This window comes from Harmonia axyridis, chromosome 1 (assembly GCF_914767665.1).
Source record: "Harmonia axyridis chromosome 1, icHarAxyr1.1, whole genome shotgun sequence".
Lineage (NCBI taxonomy): Eukaryota > Metazoa > Arthropoda > Insecta > Coleoptera > Coccinellidae > Harmonia > Harmonia axyridis.
The window spans coordinates 87,555,603-87,572,299 of NC_059501.1; the positions used below are offsets into that span (position 1 = coordinate 87,555,603).

Sequence of the window (16,697 nt, forward strand, 5' to 3'; positions counted from 1 at the left end):
AATAAATTTCCAAAATATACTTCAAATCAGTTAACTTGAAAACCGATATTTCGCCTTTCTACATCATCTATATCAGCGGTCTCCAACCTTTTCGATGTGTTGAGCTAGTTTGGTAAGTTAAAAAGGGACGGTGAGCTTCTTACTTCAGTGAATAAGTTAATAAGTTACACCTTAAAATGCACGCTCACAACGAGAAAAAGTATGTCGATATCATATTCATTTATGGTTATTGCAATGAAAAAACACGCGCGTCACAGCGAGAATTAAAATATCTACTGACAATGAATTGGCGAGTGTATTATGCTTGTTTTTAAGCCTATTTTGTTGTTATAAATAAATCATATCGATAGATGTAAATAAAGCTTTTGAAAGCAGTTATTTCCTGTAGTATTTGAAATCGGAAATATGCTTTTCTTGGTGAAGAAAAATTTCCGTTTTTTTCGGCGCTCAGTGAAGTTAAAAGTTCACCATCCCTTTTCAACTTGCCAAAGTGCTCACCCCATAGAAATGGTTGGAGACCGCTGATATAGATGATGTAAAATAGTTACACGGGACATCCTGTAGATGTCTTTGCAAACCGATGAGAACAGAAAGTGGCCATTAGCAAGCCGGCTTTCACATCGTCCTCACAGATCTCCAGATACTCGAACCACGCAGTTTCCGTTACTTCTCTCTCGCATCTCCCCCCTGCCTACGCCACCTCACCCCTCCAGCGCACCATCAGAGATCGCACCACACGAGTGAGAGACCCAAAGAAGCTGCTCAATAATAAGAATAATAACATACCTATATCGAATTAATAATTGCGGGCATGAAATTCGAAATTGCCCCGGTAGCTAGTAGACCAAACGTACAATAAGAACGAGAGAAAGATAATTATCGTTTTTTAACTCGATTAATGAAGAACTGCTCGGCTCATCCGAGCGAAGAAAAAGAGTAGCGGCGAGGCGCATTGTTATGGTCCGCTCTTCTATGATCGCGGCATGTGTCAAGTTGGATTGATGATCTAACTTCGGAACGGTAGCGGACTTAATAAAACGCAATATGCCGGGATTCGATACGACGACGTAGCTTCGGCTTTTGACGTGCGAACGGCCATTTGTCAAGCCGATTTTCTTTTGTTGCAGGGATCGTGGGGAAAACAATGAGGAGGATCCATTTTTCATCGTCGTGTTCACTTCCTTTTCTTCTTCTTTAAGTGAGCGGCGTCGCGATTGTATCGCGCTGACGATTGACTACAAGGCTTTTGTGTTCACGCATATTGCTCTGTGATTGGATCGCGATTGAAGCAATTTTGGTTAGATGGTTTCGCCATTCGTTATTTTCAGGTTATGGTGATTTGACAATCGATGTCACTTTGACAGATATCGCCATTATAACACGAAAACGACATTTCCGATGTTTATCACAAAATAACTGTCAAAATAACGATAAATCAATTAATGTAATATTGAAAATTTCGAAAGAAATCATGAGAATAGAGAAAAACGTTTTCAATGGATTCCTAAAACCAGAAAATTTATCTGTTTTTTATGACATACTGTTGATATGTATTTTGAAAATCAATTGAGCCTCAGAAACACAAGACAACGCCTGCTGATTCCACTCATACACTATAAAGATTTGACATTTTATGATCTATGGAATATAGATATTCAAAAAATTATTGAGAATTGGTCATTTAAAAAGAATTTTTGTTGGAATTATGTCGTTATGTTGGAACTCTAGTCCCCCTATGCTCAAAAGGAGTATAAATTTCATCTGTCATTCAGTTTGTTCAAAGTGAGCTATATTGTCAGTACATCTCAAGTATGTTCGTGATTTTTACAGTGTATCGATCTATCTAAAATTGTCATTGTGATTTCTTATCTTTTCCTATTGTAACTTGAATAGACTTTCCCCTGTTCTTACTAGAAAAAATTGAATATCAACAATTTGAGGATCACCTTGTGTAGCACGCAGTTTCTAACTTATTCCAAGCTCATCTTCAGGAACTGAATAAATAGGAATCCTAGACATTCTGAGAACCTTACTTTCTGAAAATGAACTTAATAAGTAATAATTATTGATATCCAATTTTTGGTAGTAAAAACATAGAAAGTATAAAGCTTGTTTTATGTTTTAATTATCTACCAAAAAGTATCTTGCCGTTATCTTTAAACATTGAAGCTTCTAAGTTTCATAAAATTCTCGCTGTCAATCTAAAAAATACCCAAAAACCTACCATACCAGAAAAAATTGTCAACTTGACTTACCTGCGTTTGCGTCAATCCTAAACTTGCTGCCAGCTCAGCTCTTTCCGGTAAAGCTAAGTATTGTGTCCTTTGGAATCTTCTATTCAACTGCTGCAACTGCAAACTGGAGTATATCGTGCGTGGTTTTCGCATCTTCTTCCCTTTTCCACCACCAGACGGCCTTTCCAACGACAGGCATTTGTCTGAAACGAAAAGAGCAATCGACGATCAGACATAACCTCAAACGTCAAACGTGCGTGACATATGTCACCTGTCACGCGTCATTTTCGATACGATTGCGTGGCGTACGCGTGTAAAAGTCAATGAAGACGATTCACGTGTTTCATTTCTGAAGATATCTGTCATCTGTCAGACGTGAACGGGTGACGGCGATTATAAATATGTCAGTCAGAGCGATGGCAGGCCATTGTGAGTAGCGAGTCGCGTACTCTATTTATATATTAGATGTTTTATGGAGGCGTATCGATCACAGACGGCATTACCGATTCTGTGAATCGGTGCCGATTGACGTTTAGTCGAAGGCATAATAAAAAACGTCGTTTTTAGAGGTGTTTATGGACGGTAGTTGAATTTACGATTGGATTGAAAGGCGGTGTAAGGAGAAATTGGCTTTTTGTGTTTTGTGCTGTACTTAATCTTCCAGCGATCGTTTACATTTATATATTACGGGAGATATTGGGACATTTATTCGTTTTAGTAGGTACATAAACGAAACGCTTCTGTTCCAAGGTCCACTGTCTCGAATTGACAGGTCTCGATAAATTTTTTTCGGGCTATGTTGAGCATTACGTAATATGAAATTTATACGTCCAAAGTTTGATCATTGATGAATGTGATTTTAGAATGAATTGGAAAAATCTGCCAATTGTTGTAGCTCTATGCTTCTCTCCTACTTAAAAGTGAGCTTTCGTTATTTCGACATTGTGACACTTTTATCTACCATCTAATTTGAAAAACTCTCAACTTTACAAAATTTCAAAAAATCGTATAAGAATTGAAGAGATAGATGGGACGAACAGATAGACAGGCACGAAAGCAATGTACAGTTTAGATAGGGGCCAATTTGCTATTTTTGCACCTTTAGCTACGCCACTGATGCATTGACTAAAACCCTACAGGCTATTCACAAATGTGTTATTCCCAAATGCTTACTACATAAACTTATAAAATGTACGATATTTTCACAAAAAACCACCGTGTATAGTAAATAATTTTCAACAATAGATGCAAATATGATGTTCAACCTTTTTACGTTATTTGGGAATTTGATAAGAAAAGTATAAGATAACGCTGAGTTCATTCCATTAACGTTCGAATGAAGTAGTAGTAATATTGGTTGTATTACTTTTAGAGTAGATTTTTTCAAACGAAACTATGTGTCGGTAAAATGGAAATAAAAGGTATAATTTTGTAATTGCAACAGGAGTATTCTTTCTGGGACGTTGATAAGATTGCAATACTCGAAAATTAAATATGTAATAACGTTTTCAAGTAGACAAGCAGTAGGTACAAGTGATGACAGTTAAAAATATTTGCAGCTAATAGGTTATTCGACGAGTCTTTCGAATCAATCATTTGAAATTATTCAATGATATTTATTGAGTTCATGAGAAGTAGATATTTCAATTCAAATAAATATTTTAAAAAATAAACACAATATAAAAAATACATTCTAAAGGGCCGCTGAATTGCAACTTTACGCATTGTGGCTTCAATGACGTCACTTGGATGTACCTACAGGTCCAAATTGGAGCTATAAGGTGAAGGTACTATGAACATGTGCCCGCAAACGCTTCATTTTCGAGATAGAGGGTGTTAAAGTTTGATTTTCATCTCATAGCACCTTCCCTCCAAAAGGTATTCAACTTAAATTCAAGGTTGTCTTGAATGACCTAGATTTCTATAGAGGAAATTTACCTGTTGAAAGTTTCAATATAAATTAGCATATTTTATTGTAGTAAATTTCGAATTTGACCAAACCACAGAGGCAATGCAAAAAAACGAAAAAGTAAATTACACACGTGTTTACTCCAATTCGACGTCATCAGTTATTTTATCATCAAGTGATAATTGCAACGAATGTTCCGAGTTTTCGGTGTCTAATTTTCATGTTTGCTGACATATTTTCTTGTCAAATTAATGTATCTTTTCAAAAGTGGATGTCAATCAATTGGGCAATACTTTTTGAAGCCTATTCAAAGAAAAGTCATTCTCAATCTAAAAACACAAATGTTGGCTCGAAAGTATACGTTCAAATCGAGATTTTCACTCAGTTTCTATCGTAGACTGTTTGTTGGAATTTTACTCGACCTTATTCCACAATCTCCATATTCGGCGTACACATGGACATGCTATGATACTATCGCAATGAACGAAGAGGTGATGGTTCAGGTCAAGTATCCTATGTAGGTTGTGTCTTGACCCCCATAAATCAAATAATCCATCGAAAATTCCCCACCTTTCCCGAGGTTGGCAACCATGCATGAAACGTTCTATCCGACCGTGCAGAGTTTTTATCGAAAACCGAAAATGGCACATGCATCGCGAAGGCGTGGTATGTTTACGTTGGCATCCATGGGTGACACGACCTCTCCAGCCCATACATCATATAGCGATTTCATAATAATAATAAAAAAAACGAGGCAATTGAACCAACCATCGAATTTAATTATCGCCGTAAGTTATAGCCCAATTTTCCAATTAGGTAATTAACGTTGGGAAATTGATCAATTAGGTCCTAATCCATGGGAGAAACGATGTAATTTGGTATGTTGCAGTTGGCACCATTGGAAATGTGTGATACTTCGGGAAAGTAAAGGGTGTACGGATTGGGACGTGAGGTTTTTTTGATGCGGATAAAACGGATTGTGTGTGGAGACTTTAGCTGATTTTAGGAAGGGCTGATTTATTTCATTTTTTTTAATTATGTTATGGTGAGATCGAAGAAATTTCAAGATGGAGACAGAATTTGTTTAAAGTTAAAAAGTTAAAGTTGTTTAAAGTTAAATATGCTTGAAACTGACCGTTTTTGAAATATTCCGATTTTTTATGTCTGTTTGAAAAAACCTTATGACACAAAAATAAATTAATTCATTTTAATGAGATTTCGAAACTGAATCCAAGAAGAATGGAAGTAAGTACTAATTTTTGATAATCGTTGAGAACGCTTCTGGGTGTTCAAAATAAGACAATTCATTGACGACTTATTCAAACGTTGATATCGGGATCATTCCAAATGACATATCCTGTATTGTATTTCTTTCTTAGGTAGCAAATTTCATTATCTTCGAAAAATTATCTACCAAATAAGTAAAAAAATATAGGGTGCGCCATTTAGAATAAGCCCCATATTAACGTTTGAATAAGTCAGCAATGAATCGTCTCATTTTTAACATACAGTAGAGTTTCCAATGATTACCAACAAGCCATTATTTTGGTAGGTACCTTGATTCTTCTAGTATTCAGTTTCAAAATTCCATATGAATAAATTCATTCATTTCCAAGTCATTAGGTATTTCCAAAGACTGTTTAATTCATGAAAAATTGAAATATTTTCAAAGACTGTTCAATTTGTGAAAAATTTGAATCGAAATAAGTATCTCAAAAACGCTAATTATTAAGCGTATGAAACTTCCAACAAACTTGGGGTTATTTATTCCATGAAACTTAAAAATTCAACAAAAAACAAAATGTTCCATAAGAAAATAGTTATTTATAATACAAGTGCAGAAGGCATTGATATTCTTCCACGAGTTCAAAATTCAAAAACGAGCCACGAAGTGGCGAGTTTTGGAATGAACGAGTGGTAGAATGAGCCTTCTGTACGAGTATTATACAATTTTTTCTTTAATTCATTGCATTTTAATTGAAATTAATGAAATATTTCCATAAATATAATTTATTGATTTTTGCATTGAAAAATGTTGGTTGGCAGAACTGATTTCTTTAAGGCAAATTGATGAATTGACAGATAAAGCCGTGGCGGAAAGTTCGGAGTACCAACATATAATAATAAAATATAACCATGAAAACTGTGCGTTTGTGATATATTCTCGCACGATTTTGTTCTACAAGATGTGGAAGAATGAACGGAATAACCACAGAATTAGAGAAAATACTTTTTTGGTACACCCTGAGTACCAAACAATTTCATAATGTAGCTCCAATGAAGTCTAATGATAATGAGTCGAAAAAAATTTTTCACGTTTTCACGATAAAGTTATAAAGTACCTACTTCAGTTATCTACAACAGAACGAAGTTCGTGCAGCTTCAACATAATAAATTGATAATTATAACGACAGAGCGCGCGTCGATCGCAAATTTTTCCCGATGACAGATCGAACAATAAATTAGTCGGGTTGTGATTGATAACCGTGAAATGGTCGGAGCCTAATTGCCGCTTTGGTTTACAAATTACGCGCGCCTAATGGTTCTCTCGCTCATCCGCCGAAACTCGGACTCTGGGTGTTGAAAATGCTCGATTTTTTCGGGGATGATGACGATGACGAGAGATTACCTGCGAGAGGATGACAGGCCAAAGCTCTCCGGTAGTCGTGATACACGTCGACGCCGATCGATTAGCATACATAATCGATTTCGGCATGTAATCGGATCCGACGGGTCGAGCGAATATCGCGACGTTCGTAGATTTGACCTACGGACCACAGAAATGTAGGATTACAGGAATCTGTATACTGGGTAATTACAGATTTCTGTTATCTTCAATTGTGGGTTGAAATGTCAAAAATGCAGGTAGATCAACAAAATTTTTATCGATTTGACGTGATATAACTCAAATCAGAAAGAGTAGTGTGTGTGTGACAGTAATTAGTGGTGCTTTTTCTAATAATGTTTGTTGCTTTTATAATTGTATACATCAATCTCTGGATTCTTACACAAACAGCTGAATCTATATTAGATTAACTTTTCACTTATAATAAGTCGCAGTCTTAATAAATATAGTGATATGATAACAGTCAACGTTTTTCTCTTTCCAATACTGATATTACCATAGCAGCGCATGGTTTAAATTGATAGAAGACAAAGAAAATTTGCGGGGAAGAGCTGAAATCAATCTCTGAAAATGCGTTCCGATAATTAGATCATTTATTAACTCAATTCGAGAGCAGTACAATAAATTTGGGTGAAAAATACAGATTTCGTGTTTCATCAACAAAATCCCAGTATTTTTGGACACACTTGTAAAACAGATTGGGATATTTGCACCTCACATGTTTTACAGATGTACGAATCAATCAATTATTTTCTGAATTCGATTGAATTTTAATTTCTATTGTCAGCGTTCGCGGAAAAAGCAATTCATTCTGCACCTGTCCATCACTCACTGATTCTTTTGTCTCAATTTCTCGAATAAACTTGTAGCTAAAATATTCACATGAATTATTCTATTTGCACGATCCTATTTTATAATTAACCTTTGTCACCTGTTGCACCTGACTTTCTTGAAAGAATTTTCCTTTCTTCCTTTTTGGAAATGGAAGAATTCTATATTTCTTAGAATTTTCGAAAAGTAAACAATGTAGGTTCACGTATCCTGGTGTTAGAAAGAGATTTTATTTCCATTAAATCATGAAATCTAGAATGCTTCATGAGATATTATATTTCTAACGTGAAATAATCTTTTAGAATTTTCGAAATTCAAATACAATTTCGTTTAATAGGAATCTACTAGATTATCCTGTCAAAGGGTTTTCCAATTTAAAATAGTTATGATTGATTATTTTTTGGCATTTCTTATGTTATTTGTCTTCAATATGATGGGAAGATGAATGCTTCAAGTTCAGAAATTGTTAAATTGTTTTATGAATATCAGTGCTCATTTTCGAATACTGAGAGAAATTTGACATGTTATTCATATAACTATTCGGTATATTGCAGACAAATTTACATATGCATATTGATAAGAGCAATGAGAATTCTGTTCATTTTTGAGAACTGCATGTTTTATAGATCGGTTCATTCAAGCAAGTCACTTTCTTCAGAATCAATTAGTATACAAACTGCATTCTTCGATAAGTCAGGAAAATCCGTTTCATAAAATTCAAAGAATTGTGGATTTATCGTTATCGTCCATTGGTAGATGAATTTATTCAATTTTGAAGGGCGTTTTATGATCTCACCTTTTACACATTGTTGATGAAACTTATATCCGCCAAGTAGCTCAAAAAACGAACAAAACAAAAAAAAAATAAAGAAGTTACGAGAAGTGGAAACAGTGTAAACCAAAAAAAATATCAGGGGTGGTCGTATCTTTTTTTCTCCAACTATTCCTCGATTATCTCCGATAATAAACGAAAAACAACGTACCAAACTATGGGAATCTTGATATAGGTACAGACGATTAACATTTAAGCATATTAGCATTGTGTATACCAGTATACCCGAAGTTCGGAACTAGATAACTGTAAAAGATTAATTTCTGGCCAAAACGATTACCAGCCGAGGCCGGTCCACCGACAGCATCATTCGGGTTGTTCGTTTAATTTGAAAACACTGATTAGATTTACTTTGGCGATCCCTGAAGCCCCGTTCAGACCAATGAGTCGTAAATGGATGGAAGTGCTTGTTAGACGTTTATTTATAGTTTCATTAATTCTTCATTTAGAGTTTGTGGTTTCAATTTGAATATTGGAGAATTTATTAACGTTTTTCAACGAATATAATGCAGATGTATGTAAAATTTTTCAAGAAAATCATTGAGCTTTCGGATTTTTTCAAATTGATAATAAGGCTTGGTTTTATCGAAAAAATACTCTTAATTGGTCAATGGAACCCAAAATAGGAATGGTTTATTGAAATTTATTGTATTTGATTCAAAGTACGCCCTCACCAGAAACATGAAACTTATATAAGTATAGGTATAAAACAATAATCCAATAAAAATTTCAGAAGCATTTTGGTAAAAATTCTTTTTTCGATGTTTTTATCCAATATAAAATTGCAAAAAGCCTGATAAGAACTACGAAAAGGTAATATAAAGCAATATAAAAATAAATAGATAAAAGAAAGAAATTGAAAAATATAATGAACCTACATATTTCATCATTTCAATATTCAACATTTCAATAAATTTAATGATTTTCAATGATTTTATACTTTATATACCTAAATAATTCACGAAAGAATTAGTCATTATAACATCCCATAATTTCTGAAAATATTATTCTCCAGTTAAATTTTTTTTTTTTTCATATTTTTCAGGTAATTTTATCAAGTTTCACTGTTGTTATTTTCGCTCTCTACAATTCGGCGAGCACTTCAAATGTGAATTATTCATATTGACCCCCGTTAATCTGCAAAAGATTATTCCATCCGTGTAGAATGGGCTTAAGTGGGTATTTTTATTCAGGTAAAAGAAACTGGGGATCTTGAACCAAAGGAGAAATAGGCGTATCTGTCGGGGCTTTTCTCTTCTACGTATCTTCACGAGAACTTAGCCGTCGGTGGGTATAGAATAAGCTTTTTCGTTTACAATCAAGTGTTTTGACATGATCGTTTTCGAGCTTTATGTTAGTAAGATTCAGTGTTGAACTTGTATGAGCAACACTGTATATTCAATATTTATATCGAGTTGAATGATACTGGAAAAATGGAAACCATACATTTTCAAGTTAAAAATAAATTAAAACTAAAATATTCACATTTTATGTGTCTAAGTAATTTTGGTGATGGTTTGATGAATATATCGAAATTTTTCATTTTTTTCGTGAAAGGGAATGTAATTTCATAAAGACGTCGGTAAAAAATTTAGGAGTCAGTCCAACAAAAAGTTAACAAAACATATCAGCAAAAGAAATAGTAATTCAGAAAGCTTTATGGTACCAAAACATTTTACGCACAAAATAAATATAATTGGGAGCAAGAAGAGCTAGACTCGGAGTTAGAAAATTGAAATTTTGTATAAAAATGAATTTCCATGGAATTCTGATCCTACCAACATGATTCACACGATTCATGAGCTTTGAAAACTCCAACAAAAAAAAATGATAAAAAGAAATTATGTGTGAAACTACACAACTAGAAGTACATAGGTACGTATATCGTGAAGTAGGTGAAGATGGTTATTGCTCAAATTACGCAATTCTTCATACAAAATGCATCAACACTTTGAATAAAACAAGAATTGTTGTACATACAACAACAAAAATTATCTATGCCAAAGTGAAAAAAAATAGGCAATTGAAACTCTAACAATTGCAGAGCGTTACAGACATCCTTCGACCAATGTGTCAAGAAGATAACAACCCGTGAAGTACTCGACATGAAGTGCATTTCAAAGAATAATAAAGAAAAGAAGAACCTATAGCTGCAGGTACCTCAACAATACATCCTCAACTATACACAGAAATAATAGCATTGTCAGTATTGAGCCGTGCATTCTAAATCCTGAATAGATTGGTTTCCTGCCACGTTAGAAGCTACAAAAATCGATAAACAACTTGTTAATATTGAAGAGAGATCAATCGAAGAAAGAAAATAATAAACATGTGTACCTATTGATCGGGGCTAATACCTTTATATCTGCTCGATCAAATATTCATCGACTGATCATTCGGAATGTGGAAACTTTGAAAGCTGAGTAGGAAGTTTTATTTCTTTTACGTCTATCAATCGTTGTCCTGTCAGGCATATCGTCCTATTTTTATTAGCGAATAAAACGATAATTAAGATGTTTTTATAGTTTCCAACTAATTGCTCGTTTTATAGTTGCTACTTTGTATCAATCGTGTATATATCATGCATTAGTTAATCATAATCGATTCGTTTTACAAAGTGGGTTCTGAAACGACGGGTTCGTTATTTTAATGTGACAACTGTTAACCCGCACTAAGTTTACTTTTGAGCGGTTTTTCCAATTGCAAAACTTCTCCTAAAAGATTCTATCACGTTGTAACAATGCGTCGTATTCTAATTTTCTATAATTTATGGATAGTTCGATGAACAATTCATGATAATAAGTATGATTAACGAATACTAGCAGCTTCCTACTATCGATAACGATTATAAAATTATTTCAAAAATTTATAGAGAACATCAATTTCGAATATTCCAGTTTAGTTTTTTTGTTGAAGCACATTATTGTTTTTAGCTTAATTTCTCATTTTTTTCTTTAGTATTTTGATTCAATATTGAAATAGTCAAAAATTATACTACGCTATTTTTATTCTATATAATTTTTATATATGTATTTTTAATTAATCATCCTCCAATGTACCTATAGTTTTTATAAATGAACCTTCTAAATTTGATCTCTGCATTTTCAGTCCATCAATAGATCTCAAAAATACACTCATGGGGTAAAACAAATCATGATTACATAAGCAAATTTTCTGACCTCAATGAAGAGAAAAAACATCATCGCAAATATTCCTAATGGTACACTAATTATATGACTTTGAATATCGGTTCAACCGAGGGTTCAACTGACTAGTAAACAAAGCTAATGCTATCGACGGTAAAGGATGTAAATTCAAAAACTCATAACTCATGAACAAATCAAGATATAATGTTAACATTAGAACGAAGAATTCATTTTGATTGAAGAAACTGAAGAAAAAATATAGCAAAACTCTAATTCTAACAGATTACGAGTAATAGAACTTTGGTTATAGGTACAATCAAAGAGTAACATGCGAATATATTCCTTGTTGTTCCTTAGGAAGATATCTATGAGTTCAGATATGTTTCTCATACTAATGAACTTAACTACAGTCAATTTTTGGAAGATATGGACAGTTGACGTCAAAAGATAGCAATTAAAGCCTATGTAGAAAATTTGTGTATCGACGGCAATAGATCAAATTTAAACAACCCATAGTTCGAAAACTATTCGAGATAGAATCTTAATCTTTGAACATAGTCATTGGACTGCTTATAAAGAACGTAAAAAACTTTACCGCTAAGCTCTAGTCCTAATAGTTCATCAGTTAGAGTACTTCGGATATAAGGCCCGACCCACGAGTTAAAATTCTCTTTAGAAAAATACCTATGAATTTGATCGGTTTATCCTTCTATGAACTTAGTAACTGTCACTTTGAGGATGGTATCTACAATTGACATCGAAAAATATCAATTTACAACCTATATACAAAATTTGTTTATCGACGGCAAGAGATCAAATTTAAAAAACGCCATATCTCAAAAACTATTCAAGATAGAGAGTTAGGTCTTGGACAGATTCGTTGGTGTGATCATAACGAACTTAAAACACTTTACCGCAAAGCTCTACCCCTAACAGTTCCAGAGTTACACAACTTCGAACATAAGGCCCGCTCGACGAGTCACTCTCAACCGGGCCTTTTTCCCATTTCAAGTACTCACCGTCATCTTTGGGCGAAGGAGGACAGTTGGCCGCGTACGATCCCAAGTGGTATCCCGTATACGAATTCTGGTGCATCGGCGGGAACGGATACGCGCTCAGGGCGCTCCTGGGGCTCGGAAAACCACCGTCGTGACCACCCCCAGGGCCCCCGTGTGCGTTCGCCGCCGGCGAGTTGAAATGGTGCTGATAGCTCGTTCTCAACGGCCCGTAACCGTGCTGTTGGAGCTCGATGAAGGCGCTCTTCGACACCGGCGTCGAGTTGTTCGACTCGTGAGGCGTAGGTGGCCCCAAGTGGCCCTCGCTAGACATCGTCGGCGTCCCTGGTGGATCCTCCTGCGGGCCCCCAAACGGGGAACCCAAATCGGTGAAGTTGAGCGTGGTGAACTGCTTGGAGTCCACGGTGGAGACGTCGGCAGGCGTCCCGACGTTACAGACAGAAACGGAGACGTTCCCAGTCCAAGTACACTTCACCCTCAAGTCAAACTCATCCGTAAGCACTAAGTAGGCACTGTCACAGACCGCGGGGGTGCGTAAAAATCCACTTCCGAATCAGTCCCGGGTGTTTTCGAGGAGCGACGAGCAACGTCCCGCTAATGACATCGATTACGCCTGGCTAATACGTGTAATCCGCGCCGTAATTGAGCACCGCTTGGAAATTACACGAAATTGACGGTTTTTTACGCGAGACTACGTAAATTGGCCGATACGAGTGAGGAGCATCTACTTCCTACGAGCGTAGGTACTATAATGAAGAATAATCATTTAATAGCCGGCTTGGAGAGAGTAGTTGCGCCTACGAACCGCGAGATAACGCTATCGTGCGGCGACGTAACCCGATTCTCCCCACCCACGGCGCTAGCTATTGGTCGGGCGACTGGTGGGGCGGGCCGCTGACGAGTTAGGGGCCCGCCTGGCGAGACTCGCGGGCGCTTGGCGATTTTTCGACCGCAGAGTCGATGAGGCCCTCGGAACGTTATCGTAGGCCCGCTGTGTTGCTGTCAAAGGACGGTCGCGTTGCGGTTTTCTGGACCCACGGTCGGATTTGTTGTGTGTTTCGAGAATGAGGAGATGCGACGGCTTTTTCTGGATGGGATGTTGTTGCTGGGGATTAAGTTCTGGTTGTGGATTTCATTGGAGTATTCACGTGATGAGTGAATCTGTAGAAATATTACTTTTGAGGAAGTTTTGTTGTAAAAAACTTGGGATATAGGAAATTGTTATTGATGTTGAAAATTTCAAATTCTTCGCTGAAATGTTTGAAATCATGATTACGAGTGCATTGAAATTGAGGATGAGTATTAGATTTCAACATTGCTATGCTATTGAGTAAGATTAACCAAAAGTAGTATGGCTCTTCTTAAAATTCTTCAGATCATTTTTAACAGCAGTTTTTCATGTAAAAAGCTAGATAGAGATAATTTTTCAGTCATCGAGCTTTATAGGTATTTCTTTCTGTTTTATAAGACGAAAAGCTAGGTAGGAAAACCCCTGATTTCTTTATTAACCATTTTGAGCGCTTAAAAGATCGCTTAATCATTTAGTCACAATGCCTGATTCTCGGTTAGATTAGGTTAGATTCAAATTGAATTAGAAAATCTAGGAGCTTGAAATTTTCACGGTCAGCTCGCATCTAGGATTCTAAAATTAAGTTCATTTATGAGCAAAATAAAGATGAAAGTTTCAAAGTTATAGTAATTCCAAAATTTATTTTCTTGATTTTCTCAAAACAACAAATACGATGGGGTTGAAGTTCAGCTCATAGATGAAAAGTAACAGCTCGAATTTTCATGACAATTTTCAATAGGGTTGTGTTATCAGAACCATAGAATTTTATTCCAATCACAAAGCGCTGAAAATCTCCAACTAAGGAGTTTTTATAAATTTTTAATAACATAACCCAATCAAAGATACAAAAACTGAAGTAGCTATGTTATTATTGAAAATCGCTTTTCTTTCAAGATAATTGAAGCAATACATTGATTCAAATATGGAACTTCTTCCAGTCAAAAAAATTGTAGGCTCTACTGCACTTCCCTTGAATAGGTACCTATACCTAAATTTGATTTTTCATGCTGCTGACTTCGAGAATCCTATCAATTCAATGGATTGAATTGAATTCTTATAATTTATTGCTCTTTGAATGATTCTATTGAATGATTCCTACAGTATACATAATATTTTGACGGAATTGTTCTTTCAATTGAACACACCTTTTACGTCTGATGAATTGTAGATTTCAGAAAGCAGTATGATTCCAAAATATTTTATATCCAGATAAGAACTGGATTTCTAGCTAATATGTAGGTACATATATATTATGTAAGATAAAGATATTACTTTACATATTCTCTAAGAAGTAGTGTGAACTGCTGATGGACATATTAGGTATTTATTTTGTTTTTAGATTCAATAAATACTTATACATGAGTCATGAAAATTCGAATTCCCAAGGTTTATTATTAAACGTAAAAAAACAGGAAAGAATTTCGCCTTTATAGGTAGTTCTGTTTTTCAAGTAACTAGCAAATTTCATGTTTGATTAATTGAAAACTTCAGTAGGTACCTAATTGTTGTGGATAATCAAGGGGATCATTAGAGGAAAAATATTTGTCCAGTTTCAAGATACTACGGACTTACTACGTACATACAGCTAGTGTGGTTGAATAAAAAATGTTATTTGTGAAGCAAAATGAATTTGAAGGCCTTTTTCTAGTTGCTCATTCCCAAAATTTCTATCAATACCTCATTTTTGAATGATACAATGATTCCCATATAATTGTATCATCTCTGTAAAAAAAATACATATAAAAAATATAAATAGCCTACTTATAATGAGGCTAATACAATAGAAAATTCAATACTAAATGGGTTAATGCGAAAATGAAATGAATTGATTTTCAATATTATCGAACCATATGTAGAAAGATTAAATATACATTTAACCTTAAAAAAATAGGAATATTTTAGAAAAAATTGCCGGATTGTTCAACAGAGTTCCTGGCTATCTAGTCATTAGGTTTTTCACTTGACTCGCACCCACCAGATACGGTAGGCATCTTCAGAGGTCTCCAAGTTTTATATTATAGGTAACTGGACACTATTCCAAACTGGAAGAATTTCAATCTGAAACCTAGAAACCTTTGCTGGATCCAAGATGCCAAGATCTAGTTCACTGGTTGGTAGGCGTCGGTAAATGAATTTACCAGCGTTTTCAATGAGTAATGCATGTCTACCATTCTTCAGACCTACTTAATGAATTATTATATCAACTACGAATTTCAACAGCATTATATCATTATAAGACTAAGTTTTGGGACAGTTTTATGGGCTTCAAATATAAATTTACTTGATAACTTACTGAGTTTGAGGATAAGGTTTACTTTATACTGGTACAAATTAGAGACGAACTGTCGAATAAAAATACCTTTGATTTGAATATTTCTTCGACAATTGATGATACTCACACTAAATTAATCAAAGGATTGAAATCTAAACATTTTTTTTTCATTTTTTCCTCAATATTGCATAGGTACTGGGTCTTCTTTAATGTTACTATTAATGAGTTATGGTATAGTATCAATCTTTAGCTCTCGATCCCCTAGAGCTTAGAAATTTTGTGATAATTGTGATAATTTCCAGAATAGGTGTAACAAACTGATAGACTAAATATTATGTACTAATAAATATAAATTGGTGGGTCTAAACTTTTCTCACTCCCAAAAGACAGGGTATAAAAATCAATTAAAATTAATTTTGTCTGTAATTTTCGAATTTTGCGCCGAAATTTTGTGCTCCTATTAATTTCAAAACTATAGATTCGTTCAATAAAAATACAATTTGCATTTGGAGGAATATTAATAATTCAAAGATCCGTTAAAAATTCCATTTTGTTCGTTTAATCGGAACCATAGAAAATGTTGGAAGAATATCGAAATATTTGACCGAATATTTTCTTGATCACATAACCAACAGAATTGAGATCTGAATGTTGATAGTTGATATCAAATAGCAATTGCAAGCTCTGTGCAGAATTATTACCTGATGACATCATCGGAGCTATATAAAATTCGAGGAGAATATCGAAATAGAATTACTAATT

At 34.8% G+C, this 16,697-nt stretch overlaps 1 protein-coding gene across 2 annotated transcripts in view; it reads right to left on the reverse strand.

The window, feature by feature from the left end:
- The window catches only part of LOC123688704 (homeotic protein distal-less-like), an 88,400-nt gene extending 75,044 nt beyond the window's left edge, over nt 1–13,356 (reverse strand). For both annotated transcript variants that reach the window (XM_045627335.1, XM_045627336.1), the window contains exons 1-2: nt 12,598–13,356; nt 2,256–2,437 (exon numbers count right to left, since the gene is read on the reverse strand). In XM_045627335.1, coding sequence (XP_045483291.1) covers nt 2,256–2,437; nt 12,598–12,907 — 492 coding nt within the window. In that variant the 5' untranslated portion in view covers nt 12,908–13,356. The remainder of the gene's footprint in view (nt 1–2,255; nt 2,438–12,597) is intronic.
- Nucleotides 13,357–16,697: the final 3,341 nt, after the last annotated feature.